General features: G+C 43.7%; 1 protein-coding gene across 2 annotated transcripts; it reads right to left on the bottom strand.

Annotated features, from left to right (window-relative positions):
- Positions 1–254: 254 nt before the first annotated feature.
- On the bottom strand, positions 255–13,575 carry med14 (mediator complex subunit 14). 2 transcript variants are annotated; one of them, XM_077616843.1, is made up of 29 exons: positions 13,143–13,575; positions 12,447–12,473; positions 12,271–12,376; positions 12,023–12,196; positions 11,760–11,889; positions 11,534–11,662; positions 11,341–11,448; positions 10,015–10,147; positions 9,532–9,682; positions 9,348–9,459; positions 8,855–8,980; positions 8,709–8,787; positions 8,044–8,203; positions 7,770–7,964; positions 7,347–7,481; positions 7,158–7,234; positions 6,604–6,764; positions 6,212–6,358; positions 5,844–6,088; positions 5,102–5,371; positions 4,790–5,033; positions 3,444–3,566; positions 3,082–3,258; positions 2,767–3,005; positions 2,304–2,483; positions 2,085–2,192; positions 1,867–1,992; positions 1,601–1,790; positions 255–1,265 (listed from the first exon to the last, which is right to left on the bottom strand). In XM_077616843.1, the coding sequence occupies exons 1-29, from the start codon at positions 13,316–13,318 to the stop codon at positions 1,192–1,194; spliced, it is 4,302 nt and encodes a 1,433-aa protein (XP_077472969.1). In that variant the 5' UTR covers positions 13,319–13,575; the 3' UTR covers positions 255–1,191. The 2 variants fall into 2 exon arrangements, with proteins under 2 accessions (XP_077472969.1, XP_077472970.1); XM_077616844.1 differs by lacking the exon at positions 3,444–3,566.
- Positions 13,576–13,752: the final 177 nt, after the last annotated feature.

The following is a 13,752-nucleotide window of genomic DNA, read 5'->3' as shown; positions in this document are numbered from 1 at the left end:
ACGTAATGTTTAGAAAGAGACAAGCCTTGTTTGGATTTTAGGTATAAAATATATCATATAGGGCAAAAAGAAATATTCAACAGAGAAAAATACTCTGAATTTAGTCAAAATGAATATGTTGCAGAAAAGTAGTTTTTTTGGTATGTTGGAATACTAGTTTTTTTTTTCAATAAAGTAAAATCTGAATTTATGAATGAAACTTATGTAAAAAAAATCCTTACATTCCCTATCAAAAAGGTGTCTCAAACTCACACTGGGATAATCCTGCAGTGCAGAAAAAAAGATTTATTCCAAATCAAAAGGAACAATATCATCAAATATACTTTATATACAGATGTACTGATTTATTTTGACATGCTGAACTCATTCACTACCAAATTTATAATGCTCAACGCCTTATAACTAAAGGACAAAAAAAAGAGTCAGGGCCAACTACTATTTATAATTAAAGATGAAAATCTAACCTTTCTTTGTATGAAATCTGTGTTCCTGTAGACATAGAACACAATACGTACTTTGAGACGCTTGAAAAAAAAAATGGCGGTCTGGTGTGAGTGAACATCCTCCAAGAAAAGCAATTACATAATTTTTGCTGGTACATTGTTGTAAACAGGAGCAAAGTGAACCATTTTTATGTGGCGTTGTCTCAAAATGAAATGTGTAACTAGTAGTGGAAGAAAGCGCCGCAAGAAATGCGCTTTTACAAACGTTGCAAGATGATTTAGATTTTAAAAAGTGTCGCTTAGAATTGCCTGACAAACAATCAGGCTCCAGCAGTGGAAGACAAAAGTCAGCTTTTAAAAAGCAAAGTTCCAAAGTATCCCTCATTCTTGATTATACACAGTCAATTCATAGTGCGTCGCCATTGTGAAATAAAAATGAAAACGTCTCTTTCCGAAAGACTAAGAAATCCAATGATTCGAGATCAGAATGTCGCGAAAACAAAAGACCTAGACTGAAATATACAACCATGTACATATTTTGTGAACAAACTCCATTTCAATAGATAATATTCTGTTTACAAGTGCCCCACGAAGGGGGGAAAAAAATAGGACTCATATCCAAAATATACCTCATCTGCTCATCTTTAGTCAGTACCGAGAAGAACAAACTTGATGGTTAACCGCGCGTCACCCGGCCGTAGGATACTCTGTCCGGGTGTTAAAAGCTGAGCTCCGATTGCTCGTTTGTTCAATGTCGGGGGTCCTGGGGCAAAGTAAAGTTGGCCATCAACTCGTGGACTGACGCAAATATGGTGCATTCTCCTGGAGGAAAGAAAACACATTAGAAAAGTAGAACCGTGGTCAAATTCAGTTCCCACATATTTTTTCGGGGACTTATCAACATTTTTTGGTACTGTACATCAAAACAAAACTGAGTTTTATCTCCGAAAACAAAGGCGCTTTTAAAAATGTCGCACAACGCTCTCTTACTATTGTTTGTTTCATTTATTTTCCTGTGTCAGATGCGTTTTTGGACCACTTCGACTTATACCCGAGAGCAACTTAAGTCCGTAAAATAATATGGGTTCAATTTTTTAAATGGGCAAAAATAGTCATGCAAAAAATAATAATAATAATAATTGGCTAGGGGGACCTACCCGGCCTGGCGGGGTGCATTTCATTAAACCTCTTGAGGATGTTGGAGACCATGAGCGCCGCCTTTCCCGACGAGCTGTGCTGCCTGGGAATGTCAGCCTGTTGGGTGAGGCCGGTGGCCATGTCGTACACGATGGGGACGATGATGCTCGACGGTTCCTGCGGCACGGGTACGCGCTGAGTCAGCTGCAACTGCGACGGAGGGGCGGACAAAACACACAGTCTCAAGAGCTTTCCAATCATTCGCTTTGGCCTGGCATGGACCTACAAAGAAGAGCATCTTCGTCTTGAGGACCACGGCGATGGTTCCGGGGGGAGCGATGGGGGGGGCGCTGGGAGGTATGGTGAGGCAGAACTGGACGTTCCACTTGAGTTGGCCGGCTTGATCAGGAAACTGCAAGAGAAAGATGACGAGAACGTAAGGTTTAATCTGATAAAGTGCATCTTTTTAAAAGGGGAGAAAAAAGATTAGAAATTCCAACCAACCAGTTCAAGCTTCATGATGCGCACACAGTCCCGGAGTATGTGCGTATGTGCCCCCAGAAGCTTGGTGAAGGCATTCAACGTGTTGTACTTGAAGGGAGGGCCGGCAACCTTGAAGAGAGAACAGAGTGAGCCCATGCTCAAGGGTCGCTGAGGGTGCTGTTTTTTTGCCTTGACAGAAATGCAAATTGCTCCCTCTAAGAATGATGTGAAGGTACATACCCTAGTTTCAAAGAACCTCTCGAGCACCTGAAGTTCCTCCTGGGACCAGGGTCCCGCATTCTCTGGGGTGACCTTGAGCTGCAGGGTCTGGTAGTTCTTTGGGTTCAGAGCTACACGGCACTTGAGCACGTCCGTCTTGAACATGATGACGCCGGGTTCGTTGGAGTTCACGACGGATAGCTGCACAGGAGGCAAATAATCTAACAGCGGAAAACTATCTCGCTAGCTGTGTTGCCTAACTTGCTTCAGTCAAGGCAAGAACATTCATAAAAATGGATAAAAGCTGTGGTTACTGTTATTGAATATTATATATTACGATCGCTAGCTACAACATGTAAATTTAGCTGAGACATTAGTTTAAGTTAATTGACTTCGTATTGTCGTTAGCAGTTGCTTTGCTTTTAGTTCTATTAGTGCGCTATCATGACAGTTCATTGGCCCATTGGCTCAGGCCCAAACTCACGTTGGCTTCCTGCTGGATGATTCGCAGCAGGTGCCGCCTCATGATGACTGAACCTAGGAAGCGCTCTAGTGGCGAGCACAGGTAGCTGCCGGCCAGACCCGGCACCTGACACGGTGTGGGTGAGGGCAGCAGGAGTACGTGGAGGGCGCTGTGGGTGAGGATGGTGGGGATGGAGGCAGCCCAAGAGCGCTGAGGTAGCTTGCGGGGAGGAGGCATACTGCTGGGCATGATTTGGGAACCTAAAGAGTGCAAACAAAGCTGTATTTTGGACAAACTAGTTTCTTTCACTGTGGTTTTTGCTCAAAGGCCATTTACCAGTTCCGGCACGCGGAGAGTGGGGGTCAGGGATGGGCGAATGCAGCGACGGGTTCCCAGGCGACATGCCGTGGATCCTCGCCCCAGGCGAAGGACCTGAGACCTGGGGAGAGCCCGGCCACTGTCCCCTGTGGCTCGGAGACACCATGGCGTAGGGAGAGCTGGGATCCAGCGCGCCTGGTGAGAGCAATAGCCACATGTTAACTGCACATGAAAATCAAACAACACCAAATAAATGCACAACTGTGGGTGCCTGTTTTTTTTGAAGCCCTGTGCGTATCTGTCCTCTACACAGCCTAATCGAGAGCTGGGCAAAGGGAGCTTGGTGTTCAGACAGGCCCCCAGATCTGTGCCCGTCTTACCGTGGGGGCTGGCAAAGCTTGTCTGACCCATGGCTATGCCCAGAGAAGATGGAGACGGGGTGGGGCCGAAAGGAGAGGGAGCCCTCAATGCTCCGCTAGGGGAGCCAGAGGCATGGATGTTCCCTGCACATACATACACCACATCTGGTCAAACTGAGCAGCTCACACACACACACACACTCGCTCGCTCGCTCACTCTATCATACATAGTGTTGCACTGACACCAATAGGAGCATTGAAAGGCGGCCCGGTACTAAAGCGGCTAAAATGCAGGTATCGTTTTGAGATTTAGTTGCCAAACAATAGTTGTTACGGCCGTAAAAGTGCCGGCGCTTGTCGCTCTTCCTAAGATGGCTGCCGATTACAAATGCCGTTGGGGAAAACAAAGATAGTATTCAAGATAGAAACAAATTGCTTGAAGGGGATGAAACTGTTTTCTAGAAGCAAAGCTAATCTGACGTGTGGTGTTTTGTATTCTGCTCATTTACACGTCATATTTTCATTGCTAGCACCTATACTTGAAATGGTAGATTAATGTCAAACAGTAATACCAGTCAGGATTTAACATACTACGAACCAATGTTCCCTCTAATTTGTTGTTTGTCTGGGCAGAAAGACAACCTCCCTGAGCACATTGAGTACTGGTGTGAGCAACATCATCATTGCTCGCTATGGGCACACACCAGTATCACACCTGCCATAACCTGCATGTCTACTACACGTAAATGATTTAGTAATAATAAAATGTAATGATTAATATCTATGAATGGACGGCCCGGCGGATAAGTGGTTCGTGCGTCGGCCTCATAGCTATAAAAAAAAAAAAAAGGATTTTATTTTGTGCGCTCCATATGATTTACTGTGCGCAGAGAAGACAAGAGTAGTGCGCACCTTAGAGGGAACATTGCTACGAACTCTGACAAAGATATGAGTAGCTATAAAAAGTTAGCTTTGTGAGGAAGAAGTAAAACAGGGAAAAGTAGGCTAGCGAAGTTCTGGCTAAAATGATTAGCACATGAGCTAAGCTAACATACTAATGTGACATAATGGCATTCTAAGCAGGATCTGACATTCAAGTGTGTATGCACAAATTTAGTATTATAAAAATATATATATTTATATTTTGTACCGTCTATCAGAACACAGTCAGGTATCGGTGCAACACTACTCATATGCACACGCTAAAGCTCGGCAGCGCGGTCGGAGGGCTGTGATGGGGCAACATGGCAGGGGCGGACTTCTTGCGTGCATATTGAAACAGCAAGTCAGCATGGTGGTGACAATTCATGTCGCGGTAAGGAAGCTCGCGTGAATCAAACAGCCGTCACGCTTTTCTCCGTGAATACCTGGCGATTGGGTGGGCATCATGGAAGGCGAAGGGGCGACGTTGGCGTGGTAGTTGGGCGGAGGCGATGTTAGTGGCGGGTACACGCCGCTGCCAGCGGGCCTCATGGCTTGCGGCTGAGCCTGCAACTGGCTCATGAGCGTGTCCATAATGTCCACGGCAACCGGGGACGGCGGGTTGTCATCTTCGTTGACCGAACGCCGACGTGCGTCCTGGGTATTGTCTACAAACATGCTCAAGAATGTCTGAAACGGGAATAAAGTGTTTCTTTTAGTATGAGCTCCTTGGCTGCCATTGATGGCACTTATGTTACCTTGAGCCCAGGGGCCGGCTGAAAACCCTCCACAATCTTGGAGTTGTCAAAGAGGCTGTAGGCGCCGTCCCGGATAGCCACCACGCCGCGGCTCCGGCAATAGATGTCGATGCAGTACGTGTTGCGGAACGCTAGGCGGATGTGCGTGGGCGACTGCGGCAGGATGGAGAAGCACTGGTATGCGGTGTTGGTGCGCTGGGTAAGGCCCAACATGGGCACGGTGGGTAATTTGTTGATGGCGTTCAGCGGGGCCTGGGTGTCATAAAGCACCTGCAAAAACAAATGATCAGTCAGAACCATGGATATTTGGAATGGATTTGAAAGGAAACCCTCGAGATGCGCTTTAACGCGTCCACATTGCCGATTTATTATTACAGGCTCAACAGGTTGGCAAGTGATGTAAATATCCAAATAAGGTAACATGGACATCCACAGAACTTCATTAATTAAATCCAACCGCTCCAAATCGCTAATCCTTTGTAATCATTATTATACTGCTTCGATTAGGTATATAAACATAGTCAACATTGTAGGAGTGCTCATATTATTTGGCTTCTTAATAACAAACCAATAGCGTCCCCTCGCGGTTGATTAGTATAAACATTTTTGAAGATGTAAAATTTTAGATTTTAACATATTACAAGTGGCACCTGAGTATAAGTCGCAGGCTCGGCCATGGTATTAAAGAATACCATGGACTTTATGTCCGGAAAACACATGAAATGCCTCCAGTTGTGGTTACCTGTAAAAGCTGAATGACATTGGGGTTCTTGTTGAACATCTCCTGCAGCTGATGGAGGATGATGTTGTGGCAGTTTGAGCAACCCGAATTGGGTCCCACCGTCCCGAGGGACAAGTGAAAGCGTTGGCTGTTGGAATTCCACTGGATGGTGACGGAACTTCCCTTGGTGGTGCCGTAGCACAGTACCAGCTTGCGAAAGTTATACAGCCGCACCTCCGAGAACAAGCTTAGGTACGAGGGCAACTCTGGGATGTCACAAAGAGAAGATAAGGAGGTTTATAAAATACATAAAGCTTATACTTGTGGTTATGTCACTACATAGATGCGACAGATTGTGCTGTGGCGATTTTTTGAACAGTCGCTGGTACCTGGCAGTGCTCGAGAGAAGTGAAGCACACATTGATAAAGCTGACTGATGGCGCTCCAGTCGTTGAGGAACATTTCAACGACTTTGCGTCCACCCACGGGTTCAGACAGGGGGTTTTCGTAGGTGAGGTACACATGCCGCGTGGAAGCTGTCAATAATAAGTTAAGGGATGAAGGGCAACAATGATTATTTCTTATTTATCAGTGAATCCGATTAAAAAAAATAAAATAAAAAAATTCCCCCAACCCTTTTTAACCCAACGGCACTGAACTATAAGCAGTTAGTCCATTAAAGTGCCGTCAAAAAACAACATATTTTTTATTTTTGGGTGTTTTCCTTGTTAAAAGATATATGCGGTATTAATCATAACGCACGGGGGAATTTGGTGTGTACCTTGCTCTTTGCTACTGGTGCTGTTGAGGGGGCAGTTGGCAAGCACGAGCTCTGCCACCCATGTCCGGTTATTTCTGCCCTGCAGACGGAAGGTGCAGTCCAGAACAGAACGCTCCAAAGCTCTTCTGGTCTCCTCTCCGACACTTTTGCAAGGAGGGATCCTACGAGAATATGACAGTTATCTTCGCGTGTAATATTGACATTTAATGTGCTCTAACTAAGCCATTCCACTGATGGCAAACCAGCGAAAAATGAATATGGTGTGTTCGGGGAGCATGTTTTTTAAACTGGTGTGTAAAATGCAGTTGTAATTAGAAAGAAAACAACCTTTTTTCCAATGAAAGATGAGACTCTAATCTTTCTTTTTTTAGATAATTTATTCATACAGCCTTAGAACAGTTTTCTGTGTCCCTTGAAAGAAGGGGATGTCTTAAATGAGTTTAAAGTAAAATAAAATAAGTTTAAATTGAATTATATCATTCACTGTTATTTCCGTGTGGAAAAAAATGCAGTGTATAAGTGTACATGCGTGTTTGTGATGTGTGATGTTTTACTTAAGCAAGCGGATGGCGTGACTGCTGCCGTCCCCTTCCACTTCAACACCCTGGTTGGGAATCTCCATGTTGGACAGCTATATCACAACAGACGCGCAACGAGCGTCGGCAAGGAAAGTGAGTTTGATTGAGCAAGACGCGGGAATGAAGCAGAGGAATAAATTGAGCTCTCGAGTCGCAACGACTCACCTCAGTCCTGAGGCCAACAAAGGGCATGTTGGTGTCACACATGGCGACGAGGTGTGCCAACTCTTTGTTGAAGGCACTCATCTCCCCTGAGCGCTTGGGCTTCTTTGGCTCTGTTTCTGCTGGCTCTGCGGTCATCTACGCAAAATTACGGTGAAAATAATAAATAAATAATAAATTCAATTATTTTGAAAATAGCATCCTCACTTCTTTTTATACGAAACGTGTGGATTTTCATCAATTATTTCAAGCAGTGTTAGCTAACAGGAAAATGTGAATAATAGTTGATTTGCTGTTTTGTTTTTTATTTCTTTTCAAGAATTAACTATAGAAAAAAGGAAACTATTTTTAAAGCATTAGAAAATGAAATAATATAGTTTTATTTTGTACGCCTCAATGGTAAATGCTACTAGGAAAAATCCTGACCTTTCTCTTTGAGGCAGCTCGGTGCAAGCGTATCGACGTGGCATCTTGAACGAGATGTTCGAGATTGGGCTTGAAATGCTGCAAAAGCTGTGCGCACATGGGCCCGTCGTCACCTTCCAGCTGAGTCACAAAAAGGAAGGAGTATTTGTACTGCAAAGCCGTGGGATTGCTGGGCATATCAACCATCTCCACCACCTGAGGGACAAATCAGCCAAAATTTAAAATGTCATGCCACGGAAACTTGATGTGCGCGTCACGGAGAGAAGGGGCTCACAATGTAGTACTGCGGAAGACGCGTGAGCTTGATGAAGAGCTTGTGCTTGCCCAAATTCCCCACCGGGTGTGAAGCAGTGTTGGAGAGGTGGAGGACGTCGGTGCACACGGTTGGAAGATGCTTCACAGACTGTCTGCAGCGCTGCTCACCCAGCCAGAATCTGTTCACAAGATGATGTTCTTTAATTCAATACTATCAGCTACGTTCAACCAATCAGTTTTGTGTTCACGCAAACATACGTTGATAAAATAAAATGGTGTGTTATTCGGTACAGCATTGAATTTGACCATTTTCATTTAATTTTACGTTTTTTTTTGGTAATATTACTCCAATAAAACATGATTTTAGATGTTTTTTCCATAATATTACAATGTATGACTTTAGTCTAGTAATATTGTGAGTTTTGTCTCAGTAATTCAACGCATCATTTCATTCTCATATTGCGAATGTGATCTTGTAATATTACAACTTGTGCGTAATATGTCATAATATGCACTAAAATGTCTATTTCCATAAGGTTATGAGTTTTTTTCTCATAACCCTTAAGAATTTAATCCAATAATATAACAACCTATTACTCAATTATTGTGATATTGTGACTTTTCCTCTTCGTAATACAATATGTGACTTTAGATGTTACAGATGTTTACTGCAGGCACACGCACTTGAGTTGTTGAAGCCAAGACAGGATACGCTTCATGTCATCGTTGATAGTCTTCTCAATGTCGTCCAGCATTGATTGATCTAATGGAAGAAAGCGCCCCGTTTAGAAAGCACAGTGGGACGGGTTAGGGGGATGGCTTCCGCTCACCTAATCCATACAGCATGGGTTGCAGCATGCCAGAATGCAAATCCACAAAGATATGTAGGCACTCCGAACGACCGCACGGCTCCAGTATGGGAATGACGAGAGTGGGTAGGGCGGTTTCAATGAATGCTGCAGTTGAAACATAGAAACATACAGTTGAATGATGAGAAAGGAGTAAATCTGATAAATACTCAAAAAAGGGGGGGGGGGATTATTTCGGCCCAAAGGGCCCTACTAAAATCCAATGGCAAAAAGATACAAATTCACATTTCAATATATTCAACAAATATTTCCAGTGGCCGCATTCATTTCTAATGGTAAAATCATATGAACCACATGGGAAGTGAGTCAATTTTTACATTGGAAGTGACCAAAATGAATAGGAAGGGAGTCCATTTTTACAGGAAATGTGACCCATAGAGCAAAACATCCCCATGCAATTCCACGAGAAATTGTATTTTGTACTTCAATAGGAATCTGGGAATTCAATACATACAGCTGTCAGTTGGATTGCTGCCCTTTAAAACGGCTTTCAATTCCAGCAACTTTTGGTGGGAACGTGCGTGAACGCTGTCAATCAGAAGCTTCTCCACAGACAAATGGTCAATCTAAAGATGGAAGACGTCAGCATTATTAATGTATGACACGTAAACTGTCATTAAAGGGGTAGTGCAACTGACTTTCATTGCCCTCTCCATCAATCTGGAGTCGCACGCAGGTAAAGGCGGGTCGTGGGAGATCTGCAGCGGTTTCGATACATCTGATTCGTCAATCTTGATCGTGACTTTATGCACAGAGGCCGTCCCCGTTTTCCTACCCAGCACCTGTTGGCTGTGGCGAGTACATTTTTACTATCATTGAGACAGAATGTGATGCAACATATTTAATTCAATGACGACTGTCCAAACCCTGCCCAAATGCCCAGCTTTAATTGGCAAATAATGAAAATATCATTGCATTGGGCCGCACAAGTAGCTTAAATTCAGGCTACATATAGCTTTAAAGCTATGTGGAGCTAGTCACTGCCGCTCCATTACTTGAGGGGTCAAAACATGTAGGAACAAATGTAGAACACTGCAGAATTTCAGTATTATGTCTTACATAATACTTCTACCTCAATTCTAAAATCACCCCGCCTTAGTTGAGGCGATTTCAAGGCTTACTTCCAGACAGTGAGGATGAGGTATTTTGCAGGCAAGTATTGCTCCTCCTGCACCAGGTCCCCCCAGCGCTCCCTAATGAGCATCAAGGTCTGCGAGTGGAGCACCTCCAGCTGCAGCGAGAGACAGAAGGAGTCTGGACGCAGCGTAGTTAAAGGAAACGCAGGCGGTCAAGTCAAGTATCAGGCACATTTTCTCATCGGTATTCAAGACGCGCGCTCGGGCATGTAGCCTTCGTCAGAGCGCCGGTAAAAAAAGAGGCGTTTGTCCACCGCACAGACTGCTCTTTGATGTGCCGAGATGCACTGCTCGGACGGCTCGCAGGAAAGGCAGAGACGAGATGCACTCATTTGCATTGATTAGTGCAGTCATGCAGCACTCTAAAAGCAGATTAAGGCTGCTTGTTTTTTTTTTCCTCTTCTAATTTATTTCAGCCGTTACAACACATTTGGTCCATTAATATGTGGCGCGCTTGACTAACATAGTAGATAAAAATAGGTTCCGAAAAGTCTTCCTGACTTCAAGGAGTGACCTATTACATTTCTGATGTTGTGTGACAAGATTGTTAAATGGTATCTATGCAGTGATCACAAAAAAAATGGGAATTTTCCCCCTGCATGTTGGCAGACATGAGCAAGACAGTTTTTTGCAGACCAAGAGTTGCACTTTTTTCATAGTTGGGCTGGGCCTGCGACTTACAGGGGGTGCAGGGTTAGATTTCCACAAATCTGGTATCTTAGAAGTGCAATCAGTGAGTGAATTGCAATCCAGCGCATCTTGTTTCAGCCCAACCCCCGCTCGTTAAAGTGTCCGTGCTGGATCAATTGAAACAACACCTGCACCCACAGCGGCCCTCGAGAACAGGTTTGCCCACCCCCGCTCTAGTGCGACTTCTAATTTTTTTCACTCTGACCGCCAACAGCTTGTTTTGTCGTGTTTTATTAGGCTATAGTTATCCAAAAGTTGCCAATTTTGTCTGTTGTTGCCTTTTTTTATATTACTTTAACGAATAAAGTTTGTTCTTTATTTCTGGTGAACTAAAAAACTTCTATACAAAATGCAACTTTTGGACATCCAATCCATTTGAAGTGGGAGGGTTGGCAGCAAATCAACTTCAAATGAATTGAACGCCTAAAAGTGATAAACTCATGAAAAGATCATTCACGTCCCTTCGCAAAATGGCCTAAATGTTGTTAAAGTCGACATTCAAATGTGGTCATGAACTCAGCCGATTTAATTTCTTTACCACTAATGCCAAAGCATCTGCTGTTTACTTTAGAACCCTGACATAGTGACACAATAACTAGGTCAGACATTCAGAAAGGATACGCAAGCAGTTGTACATGTCTTGCAGTGGTTTCTCATCCGCACATAGACGTGCTTGCACGAGCTCATGGATATAGTTCACCTGAAGACTGTGTACCAAGGCTCGGCCATCTGGTGTCAAAAGAGGTGCAGTCAGCAATTGAGTGGGCCAGAAAAAAATTATAATTCTAGCACAGTACCCATCATCAAGCCTTACCGCCAGTTTCCTTGTCCTCCACCAATATCTCCAACTTCAGGAGCCTCCAGGGGATATCTGGATCATCACCCATCACAGTGAGAGTGGCCTCAAACTCTCCCTCCACTCGAAACTTCACGCGGCCGTTAGCTGCACGCAAACACGTATTCAAAAGAATAATAGAAGAATAATCACATACACTAGCATGAATCACTACTAAACACATTGACAGGTTAAGGATGCTTACCGACTGTGAGGTTGGCTAACTGCGGGGGCAAATCTGTGGTGACCAGGCGGTGCCGTAGAATTTGATTCAGCTGGTTCAAGGTTGTCAATTTCTCAACTTTAGTGATGGGATCGGGTGGAATGATTTTATCCTATTCCAAAAAAAGGCAAAAATGATCAATGTCATATGTTGTCGGAAGTCACATAATTAAATGCATGACTATAGTGTGTATTAATGCGGTGGAAATCCAGGAGAGAAAAGTGAAAACTTCAAATCCGATTTACTCGTATGCAGGTGGGTAAGCGTGGGTAGGAACCAGTTGTGAGGACGTCGATGGCGAAGGGGATGGCGAAGCTGGGCAGGCGAGCGTGCACCAGGGCGTCTCGTGCCAACGACGCCAGTCGGTCTGCTGTGTCCACAAACAAGATGGTCTGCTGATCCAAGAAGCTGGATATCATCTGTCACCACAAGACAAAAAGTTACAAAAAAGCAGTTTTGCAGCTAGATTTTGAAAATGTCCAAATACACTTACAGCACATTTTTCCACCTTGCCCGCGTTACTCGCCCACTTTACCAGGGCCAACAAGCGTACAAATAGCTGCCTGGTACGACTGGCAAACTGGACAATCTCGATTTTCCTTTAATGGAAGGTGACATCAATATAAAATGTGAGGTGCAGGGTAAGTAAAATAAAAATAATCGGCATACCTCTCCATATCCGTTTTTCTTGGAAGCCTAAAAGAAGAAGAAAGAACTGTATTACATACCATGTAAACAGTTTAAACTCTTTCATCTATTCAAAAGTTAAACAGCTTAACTCAGCCCATTGAAGGACTGTGCCTACATTATGTCAAAGGTCAAGTCATCGAACAAGACAAGTAGTACATAAAATTCACGTATTAAAGATTATGTGCTGAACACCATATTAAGAAAAATAAAATTTGGAGTCCCTATTTCATATTGGTTAGGGCTTCATCATTGTGTCAATGAGCCAAGTAAAAATACAAATTTTCCCAAATAACTATATTTTTTTTATTTGGATTTTTTTATGAAATAAAAAGGGTTATCAATAGTTAGGTTATTGTTGGAGTAAAATAAAATACTTCTGGAAAATTGACGTCTACATATTTTATTTTCCATATGCCTCTGTGTCACAAGGGGTATTTGTTGTGAATTTAAATAAGACTATACATTTTTCCAAACCTAATTACGAATTGTAAAATTGTCCGATCATCATACAAAAAAATAGGATGGAAAAGATCGCCCACACTGCGTAAAATCTTTACTTTTTTGTTGCACTTCATTCAATGTGAGCTGTCAAATGACTTTTATTGCTCCTGTTATGAGGGCTAGTCTCTTGGTTATCCTAGCCTAGCTTAGCATCGGAGGCCTTCGTCTACTTACAGCTCTGCCAATAGGGTGATCTCATGGTAGGTTCTTTGCAGAAGGAAGTCGATAAGCAAGCTCAGGCGTATCCCATGCGTGGCCAGGGTACCGGGGGCCGGAGGCTGAGGGCCCGAGACCACCGGCCCCCCGAGTGGCACCAACTGCCCGTCAGCGCCGATCTGCACTGGAGCCATTTTACAGTACGGCGGTAGCCACGAGCAAGCTAACGGGGACCGGCGCTAAAACGCGGGACTGTGGGCTTGTTCCGGCCAAAATGCTGAGCATGAAAGTGTCAGGCCGTTGGTTAACTACATTCCGATCCGCGGAAGAGTTGAATTACTTCATCGGAAAAGTCTACACAGTTCACAAAGAAGTGCAAACGGGGTAAGGGAAAGTAATCAAAACCGCTCGGCCGCCATCTTTGCTAATGATGGTGCTCATTAATAGAAAGCCGGGGAAGGAGAAAACCAAAACAAGAGCCTCAAGGAATAGGAGTTAAAATACATATCTTTCATCGCTTTAATACTAGCTAAATTTAAACTATCAAATGAACAAGCAAGACCTAGAACAGGGCTGTGAAAACATTTTTATTCTGTAAGGGCTGCTTTTAGATAAATCAAAGGATGCA

Source organism: Stigmatopora argus, chromosome 13 (assembly GCF_051989625.1).
Source record: "Stigmatopora argus isolate UIUO_Sarg chromosome 13, RoL_Sarg_1.0, whole genome shotgun sequence".
NCBI classification, from domain to species: domain Eukaryota; kingdom Metazoa; phylum Chordata; class Actinopteri; order Syngnathiformes; family Syngnathidae; genus Stigmatopora; species Stigmatopora argus.
The sequence above is the reverse complement of the archived record's forward strand: the minus strand, read 5'-3'. Positions and strand labels throughout refer to the sequence as shown.

What these genes read in the sequence shown, in the direction of transcription:
- med14 (XM_077616843.1), bottom strand. Translation starts at nt 13,318, where the DNA reads ATGGCTCCAGTGCAGATCGGCGCTGACGGGCAGTTGGTGCCACTCGGG. An exon ending in GGAGGACAAGGAAACTGGCG is followed by an intron (nt 11,449 to 11,533) that starts GTAAGGCTTGAT and finishes TTTTGACACCAG; the next exon opens with ATGGCCGAGCCTTGGTACAC. An exon ending in AGAGGTTCTTTGAAACTAGG is followed by an intron (nt 2,193 to 2,303) that starts GTATGTACCTTC and finishes TCTCTCTTCAAG; the next exon opens with GTTGCCGGCCCTCCCTTCAA.